The 14,618-nt window shown below is 52.4% G+C and overlaps 1 protein-coding gene across 7 annotated transcripts in view; it reads left to right on the top strand.

Moving 5' to 3' along the window:
* The window catches only part of RAB11FIP5 (RAB11 family interacting protein 5), a 56,132-nt gene that overhangs the window by 17,599 nt on the left and 23,915 nt on the right, over positions 1-14,618 (top strand). For all 7 annotated transcript variants that reach the window (XM_054065877.1, XM_054065876.1, XM_054065875.1 and 4 more), the window contains exons 2-3: positions 7,366-7,805; positions 10,113-10,851. In XM_054065877.1, the coding sequence (XP_053921852.1) occupies positions 7,366-7,805; positions 10,113-10,851 (1,179 nt within the window). The remainder of the gene's footprint in view (positions 1-7,365; positions 7,806-10,112; positions 10,852-14,618) is intronic.

Below are 14,618 nucleotides of genomic sequence, written 5' to 3'. Positions count from 1 at the left end.
TTGTAAGCGCTGCCCTTCTTGCCTGATCTCATCCCAGTGTCGCGACTATACTAATCCCAAACCACCAGAATGAGTTTGTGTCCCCACAGGGCTTTAGGATGAGGACCTGCAAAGCTGTTGGCAGGGTGGAGGTTTCAACTTTATTCATGGTTTTGTGCTGAAGGAGTCACTTGAGCAGGAGAGGGATGTGGAAGGGGCAGGGTGACAGAAAACCTGGGGTCATTCTCCCCTGGGATTCCCTCTTCATGGTCTCTTAAGGGTTGGCTCCTTGGTCATCCCGGCAGGTTGGCTTCCCATTCCAGGAAGTGCTGGGGCACCATATCCAGACCACGGCGCTCGTAAAACCAGATGGGTTTTATCACTGATGGAGAGAAGCACCCAAGTCTTTTCCTCTGTAGTTAGAAACCCACCACAAGGTTTCTAGAAGCAGGGGCTCCCCATGTTCCTCAGGAACCCTGCAGCCCAACAGAGGATGATGGACAGAGGAAGGGGGACAGCGCAAGCTGAGCGGTGACCCCGAGCAGATCCCTGCTGTCAGCATCCTCCATGGGGTCGCTTTTCCTCCTTAACAAACGGCTCCTCCGCTCTTTTTTCCATGCCCAGGTGGATTTTCGCTGTCACTCTGCTCTTGTTGGCTTTCTGGGACAGGATGATGCTGGAGGATGGAGGAAAGCACGTGGGTTTTGGGTTCTTGGAGCTGTGGCTCTTTGTGCTCTGCTCTCCAGGCTTCCCTCGCTGCTCTGATTGATCCCGGCAACAGCAAATGTAAAAATAGATGCCAGGCACTTTCTGCCTTTCCTCCCAAATCTGTCTTTTGGCAGCTGTGCTGCACAGCTCGATCTTCTCCTTCACCCTCGCTGGAGGTGAGGGGGAGGAGAGCGCAGCGTTTGCCCGGGAAAAGCTTCTACTGGAGGCAGCTCGGCTGCGCTGATTAAACACGGTGACCTAAATGAACACGCAGAGCTGCGCAGCGGGGCCGGGGAGGCCCTCGCCGAGCAGAGTCGCTGCTGCAGGACGGGAGATTGCAAAGCCCCAGAGCACCTCTTGCTTCCCAAGAGCTGCCCAAGAGCTCACAGGGGCCTCCGGTTGCTTCCCCTTTCTGTCTGCAGGCACGGTTCCATTTGAGGTTTCCTCCCCACCCCGTGTGTTCTGGGGTAGTTCGCTGCTTCCTTCTCTTTGGTGGGGAGGCTCTGCAGAGGGATCTGGACAGCCTGGAGCCATGGGCTGAGAGCAACGGGATGAGGTTCAACAAAGCCAAGTGCTGAGTCCTGAACTTGGGACACAACAACCCCGTGCGGCTCCAGGCTTGGGAAAGAGTGGCTGGAAAGGTGTCTGGAGGAAAGGGACCTGGGGGTGTTGTTGGCAGTGAGTGAACATGAGCCACCAGTGGCCCAGGTGGCCAAGAAGGCCAATGGCATCTTGGCCTGTGTCGGTAACGGCGTGGCCAGAGGAGCAGGGAAGGGATTGTGTCCCTGAACTCGGCACTGGTGAGGCCACACCCTTACTCCTGGGTTCAGGTTTTGGGCCCTTCACTCCAAGAAGGACATTGAGCGCATCTGGAGAAGGGAATGGAGCTGGGGAAGAAGCTGGAGAACAGGGGTATGAGAGGTGGCTGAGGGACCTGGTGGTGTTTATCCTGGAGAAAAGGAGGCTGAGAGGAGACCTCATCACTGTCTACAACTGCCTGAAAGGAGGTTGTAGTGAGGTGGGTGTTGGTCTCTTCTCCTGAGTGACAGGCGATAGGATGAGAGGAAATGGCCTCAAGCTGCACCAGGGCAGGTTCAGATTGGACATGAGGAAACATTTCTTCACGGAAAGGGTTCTGAGGCCCTGGCAGAGCCTCTCCCAGGGAGGTGGTGGAGTCCCCATCTCTGGAGAGGTTTAAAAGCTGTGTAGATGAGGTGCTCAGAGTTCTAGTTTAGTAGTGGACAGATATGGTTGGACTTGATGATCTCAAAGGTCTTTTCCAACCAAGCAATTCTATGATTCTATGATTTCTTTTCCAGCGATGCCTGGGTTCCCCTCAGCCTTTTCCATGGCTGCAGATCCTGGGGTGATGCTGGAGGAGCCCTTTGCCTTTGGGGGGATGTGCCCAGCACGGTCCAGTGCTGCAGGCAGGCTCCTGATGCCCAAAGGCTCTGAACCCATGGGGTGTGAGAGGGAAGAATTGTGTTTTTATTCAAGAATAGGTTTTTTTTTCAGAAGCCTGAACCTGCAACTCATGTCTTCCAGCTGGCCCGAGCTCTGTTCCCTGAATATGATGCATTGGAGATGTCTCTGGGCAAGCTTGGCTCTCCATGTGGCCATGGCCAGGGTGTCTCAGGAGAAGCGTCGCCTTGCAGTAGCTGATGGGTAGAAAGAAGCCGTTCTCCACAGAGCAGAAGGGCGTTGATACAGGGGCAGCAGGCTGGGGAGCTGCAGGTTTCATCTTGTGCTCTGTGTTCAAGGGGGACACAGTTGTAGGGAGCAAGGGAAGGGGCACAAAGCACGTTACCTTAGCTAGGAGCAATCCTGCTGCTCCCGACCATCACCAGCTCTGGCACCGGGCAGGCTGTTTAATTTAATGATTACTTTAAGTAGCGAAGTCCACCTCAGGCTGTGACCCCTCCAAACCTTGCTAAGAAGAGCATTCCAGGAGTAGGTGCCCGGAGATCATATTATCATGGAATATTTTGAGGCAGAAGGGACCTCAAAGCCCATCCAGTTCCAACCCCCCTGCCATGGGCAGGGACACCTCCCACTGGATCAGGCTGCTCAAAGCCCCATCCAACCTGGCCTTGAACACCTCCAGGGATGGGGCAGCCACCACTTCTCTGGGCAACCTGGGCCAGGGCCTCCCTACCCACACAGGGCAATATTTCTTTCTAAGATCTCATCTCAATCTGCCCTCTTTCAGATTAAAACTGTTTCCCCTTGTCCTATCCCTGCACTCCCTGATCAAGAGCCCCTCCTCAGCTTTCAGTACTGGAAGCTGCTCTAAGGTCTCCCCAGAACCTTTTCTTCTCCAACTCTCTCAGCCTGTTCCCATAGGGGAAGTGCTCCAGCCCTTGGATCATCTTTGTGGTGCCCTGGATGGCTTGTCCTGGGTGTCCTGTGCAGCTAGGAGCTGGACCCAAGCTGGTGGCACCACCCTCAAGAGAGGCCTCTTGAATTCCTCTGAGAAGCAGGTCCTTGCAGCCCTTGGTGCTATACATGCTTGGCACGGCTTCCTCCATCTCCCTGTGCTCCTCAGTGCCAGCAGTTCTTCCATAGGCTGATGGATGTAACCCAGATAAATTCAGAGCGATCAGTCTGCACTTAAATTGCAAAGCCTGAGGCTGCTATTTCAGAACTGGAAAAGGGTTTGTATGGGCAGAAACTGGTTTGTTGTTCCAGGTGTATCATAGAATCGTAGAATGGTTGGGTTGGAAGGGACCTTAAAGCCCATACAGTTCCACTCCCTGTAATGGGCAGGGACACCTCCCATGGGATCAAGTTGCTCCAAGCCCCATCCAACCTGGCCTTGAACACCTCCAGGAATGGGGCAGCCACAACTTGTCTGGGCAACCTGGGCCAGTGTCTCACCACCCTCATCATGAAGATTTCTTCCTAATGTCTCATCTTAATCTTCTTCTTCTTTATGATGGGACTCGATGACCCTGTGGGTCCCTTCCAACCTAATGATTCTATGATTCTATGATTCCCCCTTCCAATTTAAAGCCATTCCTCCTTGTCCCATCACTCCAGGCCCTTGGAAAAAGTCCCTCCTCAGCTTTCCTGGAGCATCTTTCAGTACTGGAAGCTGCTCTAAGGTCTCCCTGGAGCCTTCTCCAGGCTGAACAACCCCAACTCTCTCAGCCTGTCCTCAAAGCAGAGATGCTCCAGCTCTCGCATCACCTTTGTGCCCTCCTAAAAGTCCTTCATAGTCTTCTCTAAAGACATCATGTTCTCCTCTGAGGCAGAAACATGGGAAACCAAGGGGTCTGTGATGGGGTTAAGAGTGAAAAGATGCTGTGGGTGTTCGTGTTTATCTGGGTTGGGGCTTGGAACCTGCCCCGATCCTGCTCTCCTGACACATCGAGGCCACGGCAGTGTTTGCATCTCCTGTTCCACTGGAACTGATTCATAAAAACAAGGCAAAACCCAACGTGGAACAACTTAATCCTCCTCAACACTCATCTTGTGGCATAAACTTAGAGCTCAGTCTAAAAATAGCCCTGCTCCCTGTTTGAGGTGTAGTCCCAACTGGTTCCTGGCTGCTAAGTAGGTCTTGGGAACCAAAAACACCGCCTTAATTCAGCATAAGCAGAGGTTTTGCCTGGAACGGCTGCTGTTTGAAGCAGATCGGGTTCTAAGGCTTGTTCTTCTGGATGAGTTGCCACTGAGTACCCAAATCCATTCTAATGACCACAACATTAGAAGTGATGGGGTGGGCGGTGCTGAGAGTGCATCTGTATGAGCTGAGCCCGTGAGGAGCTCTCGAGGGCTGTTCCATCTCCTCGTCCCCAGCAGCTTGTGCCTTTCCTGATGTTAATCCACCCAGATTTTCTATTTCTTATTTCCATGGGATGACGTAAGATATAAAAATGACTTGCAGGATTTCTTTTCCCCTGGACTTGGTATTGGTGACGCTGCACCTCAAATCCTGAGTTCAGTTTTGGGCCCCTCACTCCAAGAAGGACACTGGGGGGCTGGAGCACATCCAGAGAAGGGAACGGAGCTGAGGAAGGGACTGGAGAACAAGGGTTATGAGGAGCAGCTGAGGGACTTGGGGTTGTTTAGCCTGGAGAAAAGGAGTCTGAGGGGAGACCTTCTCCTTGTCTACAACTGCCTGAAAGGAGGTTGTTGCAAGGTGGGTGTTGGTTTCTTCTCTCAAGCGACTGGATGAGAGGAATCAGCCTCAAGTTGCAGCAGGGCAGGTTCAGATTAGACATCAGGAAAAATGTCTTCATGGAAAGGGTTCTGAGGCCCTGGCAGAGGCTGCCCAGGGAGGTGGTGGAGTCCCCATCCCTGGAGGGGTTTAAAAGCCGTGTAGATGAGGTGCTCAGGGATGTGGTTTATTAGTGGACAGGTACAGTTGGACTCAATCGCAAAGGTCTTTTCCAACGAAGCAATTCCATGATTCAGCCCCCAGATCCTCTCCCAGCTGGCAGGCTGCTGCTGCCCTTCCTTCTTGAACTTCTTCCAGGTCTTGAATCAAACCAAGCAATGCAATGCTTGCTGTGCTGTGGCTGCAGCCTGTTCCGAGCAGCCTTTTCCTCATCACTCCTACAGGAAAAATCCGCCTGACTCACCTACTCTTGCTTCCTGGCAGCCTGTCCAGGTCTCTCTTTGCAGCCCATGAGTTGCTCTAAGGAGTTAACGCTGCTTTTAGTTGTATTTTTCTTTCTATGTGCCTGCATATTTTCAACCTTGAAGCCTGGGTACTGAAACTTTTGAGATGGGCATCGTATTGGGGTGGGATGGAGCCTACAGGAAAGCTGGGAAGGGGCTCTTGGTGAGGGAGTGCAAGGATAGGATGAGATGGAATGGTTTGAAGCTGAAAGAGATAAACCCTTAATCAGGTATTTTAAACGTCAATAGCATTTGTTGGGTGCCCATCAAGTAGGAAAATATATTTCTCCAAGGAAATGATGGAATTTGAAGGGTTTTTTTCAGAAGCTTTTGGGCTTTTACCTTTCTATGTGTTATTGCAACAGGCGGAGATTTGGGGTTGTTCAGCCTGGAGAAGAGAAGCTCCACAGAGACCTTAGAGCAGCTTCTAGTACTGAAAGGGGCTCCAGGAAAGCTGGAGAGGGGCTCTGGATCAGGGACTGCAGAAATAGGATGAGAGGAACGGTTTTAAGCTGCAAGAGGGGAGATTAAGATGAGATCTTAGGAAGAAATGTTTTACTGTGAGGGTGGGGAGACCCTGGCCCAGGTTGCCCAGAGCAGTGGTGGCTGCCCCATCCCTGGAGGCCAGGTTGGATGGGGCTTTGAGCAGCCTGGTCCAGTGGGAGGTGTCCCGGCCCATTGCAGGGGGATTGTAATTGGATGGGCCTTGAGGTCGCTTCCAACCCAAACTGTTCCATGATTCTACGAGGTGGTAGGAATTGGAATGAGGACTTAATCCTGACTCATTGTCCCTCCTGCGTTTTGGTGGTACCTGGGTGAAGGACCTCGGTTCTTCCATGTGTTCACTTTCTTTTTGATTTGTTGTTCCAGGTGTATCATAGAATCATAGATGGTTTGTGTTGAAAGGGACGTTAAAGCCCATCCAGTTCCACCCCCTGCCGTGGGCATGGACACCTCCCACTGGATCAGGCTGCTCAAAGCCCCATCCAACATGGCCTTGAACACCTCCAGGGATGGGGCAGCCACAGCTCTGTGCAACCTGGGCCAGGGCCTCACCACTCTCATCATGAGGAATTTTTTCTTATGTCTCATCTAAATCTTTCCCCTTCCAATTTAAAGCCATTCCCCCTCATCCCATCACCCCAGGCCCTTGGAAAAAGCCACTCCCCAGCTTTCCTGGAGCCCCTTCAGGCACTGGAAACTGCTCGAAAGTCTCCCTGGAGCCTTCTCTTCTCCAGGCTGAACAACCCCAACTCTCTCAGCCTGTCCCCATAGAAGAGATGCTCCAACCCTCGCATCATCTTCGTGGCCTTCTCTGGACCCGTTCCAACAGTTCCATCTCCTTCTTGTGTTGGGGATTCCAGAACTGGACACAGGACTTCAGGAGGGGTCTCACCAGAGCCGAGCAGAGTGGGAGCAGCTCTGCCTGCCCTTACTGTCTCCCGTGGTGCAGCATCCTCTAAATGCTTGATGCAAGGACATTTCTAGGCAAACTCCAGCATCTTTATTTGGGTGAGGGACAGCGAGCCTGGCATAAAGTTATTTTAATGAATGTTGTTGAGTGCCTTTGCCGTTATGGTGCCTTTGCCATTATGGTGATGTCTCTGACTTGAAAGGATTTATTCTGAGTCACTGGCTCTTGAATATTTAAAACTCAAACACAAAGCACTGTCCTTTCTTAAACGCGGGCTCACAGCAATGTCCCAACTGACCCTACAAACATTTGGCCACCAGGAACTTCGCCCTTGAAATGCACGGCGGTGTCCGACACCGGGGTGGGTGAGGTGGTGTTTGCAAGGCTTTTAACTGGAAGTGCTTTAGGACAGGGATGCAGACAGCGCTCTTTCAAAGCTGCTGTGGTTCAGGGAGAGGTCTGGTTCCATTGGGTACCTCCATGGTTGGCATTTGTCTGTCTCTGTCTCAGCTCATAGGTAACTTCTGGGGCATTCGTGCTATCTCCAACCCAGCATCCTTCTCCTTGTGGTCTTTTTGGGTTTGTTGCTCTTGGAAATAATGGAAAGGCCTTTTCTTTTCTTTCCTCTCCGGTTCCAGATGGTACCAGCTACACTCCAAGCCTGGGAAGAAGGAGAAGGAGCGTGGTGAGATCCTGGTGAGCATCCAGTTTACGCGCAACAGCCTTACAGCGAGCATGTTCGACCTGTCCATGAAGGACAAGCCACGGTCGCCTTTTGGAAAGCTGAAGGACAAGGTGAAGGGCAAGAAGAAATACGACTTGGAGTCGGCCTCTGCCATCATCCCCAGCAGCATGGGCGCCCTCGACATGGAGGATGACTACGACATTGGGGGCAAGAAGTCCAAAGTCAAAGGCTTCTTCTTGAAGAACAAGCTACGCAAGTCATCCCTGACGCAATCCAACACCTCCCTGGGATCTGACAGCACCATCTCTTCTGCCAGCCTGGGCTTGGCTGCAAATGTCCCCGAGGTAACCAAATCCCCGAGCAGACACAGCAGTCTGTCCACGGAGCGCTCTGGTAAGAGGATAACGTTCTTAATCCACCTCCCCTTTTCTTTTTCCCCTGCTTTTCTTTGTTCCCACTGTTGAGGCTTTCCTGCAAATCTCTTAAGTAATTGCTTACCTAAGAAGCAGTGTCCTGCCCAAATCATGGAATGGTTTGGATTGGAAGGGACCTCAAAACTCATCCAGTTCCACCCCCTGCGATGGACAGGGACACCTGCCACTGGATCAGGTTGCTCAAAGCCTCATCCAACCTGGCCTTGAACACCTCCAGGGATAGAGCAGCCACGACTTCTCTGGGCTCCCAATGCCTTCCCACCCTCACAGGAAAACATTTTTTCCTAAGAGCTCATCTCAATCTTCATTCCTTCAGCTTCAAACCCTCTGAGAGCTCCATGCTGGCAGTAATGTGGTTACCAGAATGGGAGGAGATGGACAGGACTTTGCTTTTTGTGCTGAGCCTGACTTACATCGATGCTGCAGAGTGCACCATGAGCTTGTGGGCTACAAGGGAGCCTTAGGACCCTCTCTGCCCTCTAAAAGTGGGTGGCAAACCCTGGCTCGTAGCAGTAAGCCCTTGGGAGAGAGCTGGGTGAAGCAAGGCACGTCGCTGCCAAGCCGCGCTGCTGCCCGGCTGCCTAATGAGACGCCTCCGGCTTGGTGGCAAAGCTCAAACACTGACCGGTTCCCGGTGATTAAAGCAATCTGAGCTCTTGGCGCTTGGAGAGCAGCGATTTGCAAACAAAAAAGGCCCTTGTAGTGAATTAATTCTTGCCGTCCCTTGCGAACTAAAAATATAATTAAATGGTTTAATTGGCTGGAGACGGCAAATTCCCATATTGGGTGGGAGTCCCTGGGGACAGGGTGCTTTTTGCCGTGCTCTGAAGCTGCCCAAATGATTTCTACTTGGGTGATGTTGCCGTGCACAGCCAGAGAGTGAGTGGAGGCACCAGTCTGGCCCCATCATCCTCATGTTGTTGTGAAGGAGACAGCAGCTCTGGCTAGGAGAGAAGAGCAGCTGTGTGCCACCTGGAGTCATAGAATCACAGAATGGTTTGGGTCCAAAGTGACCTCAAAGCCCATCCCGTTCCAACCTCCTGCCATGGGCAGGGTCACCTCCCACTGGCTCAGGCTGCTCAAAGCCCCATCCAACCTGGCCTTGAACACTTCCAGGGATGGGGCAGCCACAACTTCTCTGGGCAACCCGGGCCAGTGCCTCACCACCCTCATCGTGAAGAAATTCTTCCTAATGGCAGATCTAAATCTTCCCGCTTCCAATTTAAAGCCATTCCCCCTCGTCCCATCACTCCAGGCCCTTGGAAAAAGTACTTCCCCAGCTTTCCTGGAGCCCCTTTCCATACTGAAAGCTGCTCTAAGGTCTCCCTGGAGCCTTCTCTTCTCCAGGCTGAACAACCCCACCTCTCTCAGCCTGGCCTCCTATAGGAGGTGCTCCAGTCCTCACATCATCTTCGTGACCTTCTCTGGACCCATTCCAACAGTTCCATCTCCTTCTTATGTTGGGGATTCCAGAACTGGACACAGGCTCTCCCCATGAGAGCAGAGCAGAGGGGCAGAATCCCCTCCCTTGCCCTGCTGGCCCCACTCCTTTTGAAAGCCTGGGCAGTCGTTCTCACCAGGCGCTCCATGTAATCCCAAAAATCTGCTGAGCATCAGCAATAGCCAAAGGGTCAGGAGTAGGAGGGAGAAGGAGGCATTGGACCCAGCGGGCTTACGGCACGCAAAGCAGCAGCCTGATCTGTCGGAGCAGAGCTTGAAGGCTCCTCATCTTTTATTCATAGAATCATGGAATAGCTTGGGTTGGAAGGGACCTCAAAGGCCATCCAGTTCCACCTCCTGCCATGGGCAGGGACACCTCCCACTGGATCAGGCTGCTCCAAGCCCCATCCAACCTGGCCTTGAACACCTCCAGGGATGGGGCAGCCACGACTTCTCCGGGCAACTGTTGCCTCACCAATTACTCAATGCAAACTCTTAAATCTGATGGAAACGTAATCCCTTTAAGCAGCTTCTGGGTAGTTTCTTGCATTTTTTATTGATCTCGGATCTTCTCAAACAGGGGGTTTGTCATCTCGTGGAGACTCCTCTCCAGGTCCTGCAGTGAGAGGTGATGTGCTTGGGGGGAACATAGCCACGTGCCTGTGACCCACGCTTTGCATTTCCAGTTCTAATCTGGTGGAGCCTGGGAATGAGAAAGCCAGGGTGATTCCACAGGTCTCCTTAATGACTGCAAGTAGAAGATAACGATGCTTGTCCTACCTGTTGCTCAGATGGCCTCACCTTTGTTTATGTTTGATTCCCCCAGTAAAAGACTTCTTGCCGTCTCCAAAGCTGACCCACAAAAGAGCGTTCAGTGACGATGTCTCCCAAGTCAGCCCTGTCCTGGAGCCCAAAGCAATCCAAAACCTGAAGCCAAAGAACGATCCCGTGTCTCGGTCTTCCCTCTGCATCAACGGGAGCCACATTTACAGTGACGAGCCTGCACCAAAGAGCCCCGTGTCTGTCCCTCCAAGCTCAGCACCGCTGTCCGTGACCGGCGTCCCCAGGCGGCAGGAGGAAAGCTTTGGCTTCACCCCCCTTCATCCTGACTCCCACGAGGTGCCTTGGGGGGTCAGCAACTTTGAGAGGCCTCAGCAGCGAGATGAGCCCAGGTTCATCCCCTCTCCTCCCACCTTAGCCTTGCAAGAAGAGCTCAGGGTCTCCACGAAAGCCGTCACTCTCAGTAACCACCTGGGCAGAGCCAAGATGGAAGAAAACAGTCGCTTAGAGAACAAACCGACTCAAGCTGCCGCACCCATGGTCTTTTCCATGGATACGAAGAAGGACAAACAACCTGAGGAAACGAAGAAGGAAGAGAAGAAGGCCAAGGGCAGCCTCTACCACCATGGGGGCAACAAGAGCGACGCGGGGAGCAAAGGCCAGGGGGAGAAAGCAGGAGCTTCGCATGGCTCGTCCACCCACACGGCAGCAGGGGGAGATGAGAGGAATAAAAGCAGTGGCTGGTTTGGTTCAAAGGAGCCCAAAGAGTCCCCTCAGAAACCCAGGTCAGTGAAACGGGTGTGTTGGTGTCTCGGACGTTAAGTAGCTGCCCCAGCCTCAAGGGCTGCGCTGTTAAATGCTCCCCGGTATCAGCGCAGGACTGGTCCCCATTGCTCAGACTAGGTGATAGCTGGGGAAATGCTTCCTTGATCTTAAATGTCTCAGTGGAAAAGTGATTTTTTTCCTGGAACCTCCCCTGCCTTCTGCCCCAAACCAACTCCGTTTGCTCGCCTGGGCTGCATTTCCCAGTTGGGAAAGGGAAGGATTCCCCTTCACGGAGAGGGAGACGTTTCCCTCTGCAGAGGTGAGGCTCAAAACGTGGTCATGCCAAGTGTTTCTGTGGCTGCAAAGTAAAGGATCGTTATCCTTTAATTACCTAAAAGAGCTTTCCTGGCCGTCAGGGAAGGATGTGGGACGCAGTGACATGTAATCACATGTTTTTATTAACCTCCCACCCCCTCGTGGTTGCTCCTCTGGCCTGGGGCTGCAAGGTAACTTGAGATATTAGTAATGTTTCTTAAGTAACTAATCCCAGCCCTGCTCCTCCCTCTTCCCATCACACCCCAGCCTTCCCTTCTCCCGATTGTGAATCTCTAATTGTTCTTGCTTTGTGTGATGATTCATCCCTCCGACTCCTCAGCGCTGTATCTATGGCACATGAAATTTGGGGTTTGTGCTGTTTCCTTGCGGTCTTTCTTGCGCCGATGTGTCACCCGCATCCATCCCCGGAGGCTCTGGCAGCTGAGCTGGGGATCCAGAGGGCAGAGAGCCTCGTGTGGTGGTATCAATGCTGAGGGAGAGGGAGAAAATGGGGTTAAAAGCAGCCACAGAAAATAACCAGCAGCTGAGAACCTGTTGAATCATTAAATGGTTTGGGTTGGAAGGGACTTTAAAGCCCATCCAATTCCAACCCCCTGCCATGGGCAGGGACACCTCCCACTGGCTCAGGCTGCCCAAGCCCCATCCAACCTGGCCTTGAACACCTCCAGGGATGGGGCAGCCACAGCTTCCCTGGGCAACCTGGGCCAGAGCCTCCCTACCCTCACAGGAAAACATTTATTCCTTATATTTAAGCTAAATTTCCCCTCTTTCAGCTTAAAACCATTTGCCCTCATCCTATCCCTGCACTCCCTGATCAAGAGCCGCTCTCCAGCATTCCTGGAACCCTGTTCCATACTGGAAGGGGTTAAGAGCAGCCAGAGGGAATAACCAGGAGTTGAGAGCTGGTTAAACCAGGAGGGTTGATTTATTTTAGGGGTTTTCTAATCTGGGCTGACTTTAACCGAAGCAGAAGGATTTTAATTCAGTCTAAGCCTCCGTTAATGAGGAGGGCGCTCATGGTTTATTCAGCATAACCAGATTCCCACGCGGGTTAAACTGCTTTTAAAGTGCTGCTCAGACATGAGAGAGGGGGTAAGTGTTTGGCTCAAGGTGGCTTCAGAGCAGAAGCTGCTCCAAAAGTCCTCCTTTCACCCCACAAGAAGGTGCTGTGCTCATCTTTAAGGCCAATGAGAGGCAAAAACTTGTGGCCACTTGCCTACCTGAGGGCTGGAAGCCACGTGTCCTTGTCCTGCACACCTCGAGAGGAGGTTATATCATCGGTATGAGGATAGGAAAGGAAGTGCCAGGGCTGAGAAGCTCAGCCTTGCACTCCCGGCTGTATGGGCAGAGCTGGAGACACTGAGGCAGGCAAAGAGCTGCTCCCCTGAGCCATGGATGCTCCATCATGCAAGTTCCTTCATCATGGAGTTCCTTCCCCAAGGCTTTTCTCTGGGGAGCAAAAACCAGGGAGGTGATGGAAAAAGGAAGGGCCAGGCAGGATGTGGACTTTCCATCCTTAAGCTCCTTAAGCTCCTCCAGCATCTCTCTTCTGGAGAGATGAGCACAAGGTCCCCGGGCTGCTGTGGCTACATTCCCACCTACGAGTCTTTCATTCCTGGAGAACACTGGTAGTTGTATGGTGCCCCTTCGTAGTGCAGGGTTTGTTGATTAGACTAAAGGATCCTGGTCTCTTTGTTGATGAGATTAAAGAATCGTGGTGTGTGGAGACTGTGGGTGATGAGGGACAGAGTGTGAACCACCCAAGGTTGTTGTTTTCATGGGTGTTTTCATTTTGTGATAATCATAGAATCATGGAATGGATCATAGAATGGTTTGAGTTGGAAGGTACTTTAAAGATCATCTAATTCCAACCCCTCTGCCGTGGGCAGAGACACCTCCCACAGGGTCAGGGTGCCCAAAGCCCCATCCAACCTGGCCTTGAACACCTCCAGGGATGGGGCAGCCACAGCTTCCCTGGGCAACCTGGGCCAGGGCACCCCCGTTCTCATGGTGAAGAAGTTCTTCCTTATGCTTAGCCTAAGTCTGTCCCTCTCCAGTTTATACCCATTTCCCCCATCTTATCACCATATCGCCTTTATGAACAGGCCCTCTCCAGCTTTCTTGTAGCTCCTTCAGGTACTGGAAGGTCGCTGTAAGATCTCCTCGGAGCCTTCTCTTCTCCAGGCTGAACAACCCCAACTCTCTCAGCCTGTCCTCGTATGGGAGGTGCTCCAGCCCTTGAATCATCCTTGTAACCTCCTCTGGACCTGTTCCAACAGCTCCATCTCCTTCTTCTGTTGAGGATGTACACGTGGGATGGGAGATGCCCTCTGCATCTCCTTCTGGAGCCTTTTCTGGGTGAGAAACCTGTGGTTTCCTCCTGCTTTGCAGTTCCAGGGAGGAGGTAAACATGGGCCGAGTGTTACAAGCTGAAGTGTGAACCGTGCCTTCCCGCTTCTTCAATGCAGGGATGTTGGATCCGGCTAAAAACCGTCTGCCAAGTGCCCATAGCATCCAACACAGCAGATGATCACAGTGAGTGCACAGGGGCCCTAAACGCTGCTGGTGTCTAACAACCCTCTGCCTTCTGTTTTCTCAGCAGTGGCCCAGGTGGCCAAGAAGGCCGGTGGCATCTTGGCCTGGATCAGACACAGCGTGGCCAGCAGAAGCAGGGAAGGGATTGTGGCCCTGGACTCGGTACTGGTGAGGCCACACCTCGAATAGATCTATGATTCTATTCTATGAATTCTGAGTTCAATTTTGGGCCCCTCACTCCAAGAAGGACATTGAGGGATTGGAGCTCATCCAGAGAAGGGCACGGAGCTGAGGAAGGGGCTGCAGAACAAGAGTTAGGAGAGGCGGCTGAGGGACCTGGAGTTGTTTAGCCTGGAGAAAAGGAGGCTGAGGGGAGACCTTCTCACTGTCTACAACTGCCTGAAAGGAGGTTGTAGCGAGGTGGATGTTGGTCTCTTCTCCCTAGTGGCAGGAGATAGGATGAGAGGGAATGGCCTCCAGTTGCACCAGGGCAGGTTCAGGTTGGACATCAGGAAAGCTTCATGGAAAGGGTTCTGAGGCCCTGGCAGAGGCTGCCCAGGGAGGTGGTGGAATCCCCATCCCTGGAGGAGTTTAAAAGTCAGGTAGATGAGATGCTCAGGGATCTGGTTTAGTGGTGGACAGGTATGGTTGGACTTGATGATCTCAAAGGTCTTTTCCAACCAGGTGAGTCAATGATTCTTCTGGCTGGGTTTTCTCTCCCAGTTTTAGGAACTGCTTTGAAGCAGCAGGGGCCGGAGGGAACAGATTCACCGAGGCCCCTTTTGGGCTGTTTATAAACATCTGAATGGGCTTTAATTGCACTTTGCAATTTGAAAATGGGAAGTAATGAGCTTAAACTGTAACAAGGGAGACTTAAGGCAGAAGTCTGTAATGGGGGATGGTGAAGTGCGAGAGC

The sequence above is a fragment of the Cuculus canorus genome, chromosome 4, assembly GCF_017976375.1.
Source record: "Cuculus canorus isolate bCucCan1 chromosome 4, bCucCan1.pri, whole genome shotgun sequence".
In the NCBI taxonomy this organism is placed as follows: Eukaryota; Metazoa; Chordata; class Aves; order Cuculiformes; family Cuculidae; genus Cuculus; species Cuculus canorus.
The sequence above is the reverse complement of the archived record's forward strand: the minus strand, read 5'-3'. Positions and strand labels throughout refer to the sequence as shown.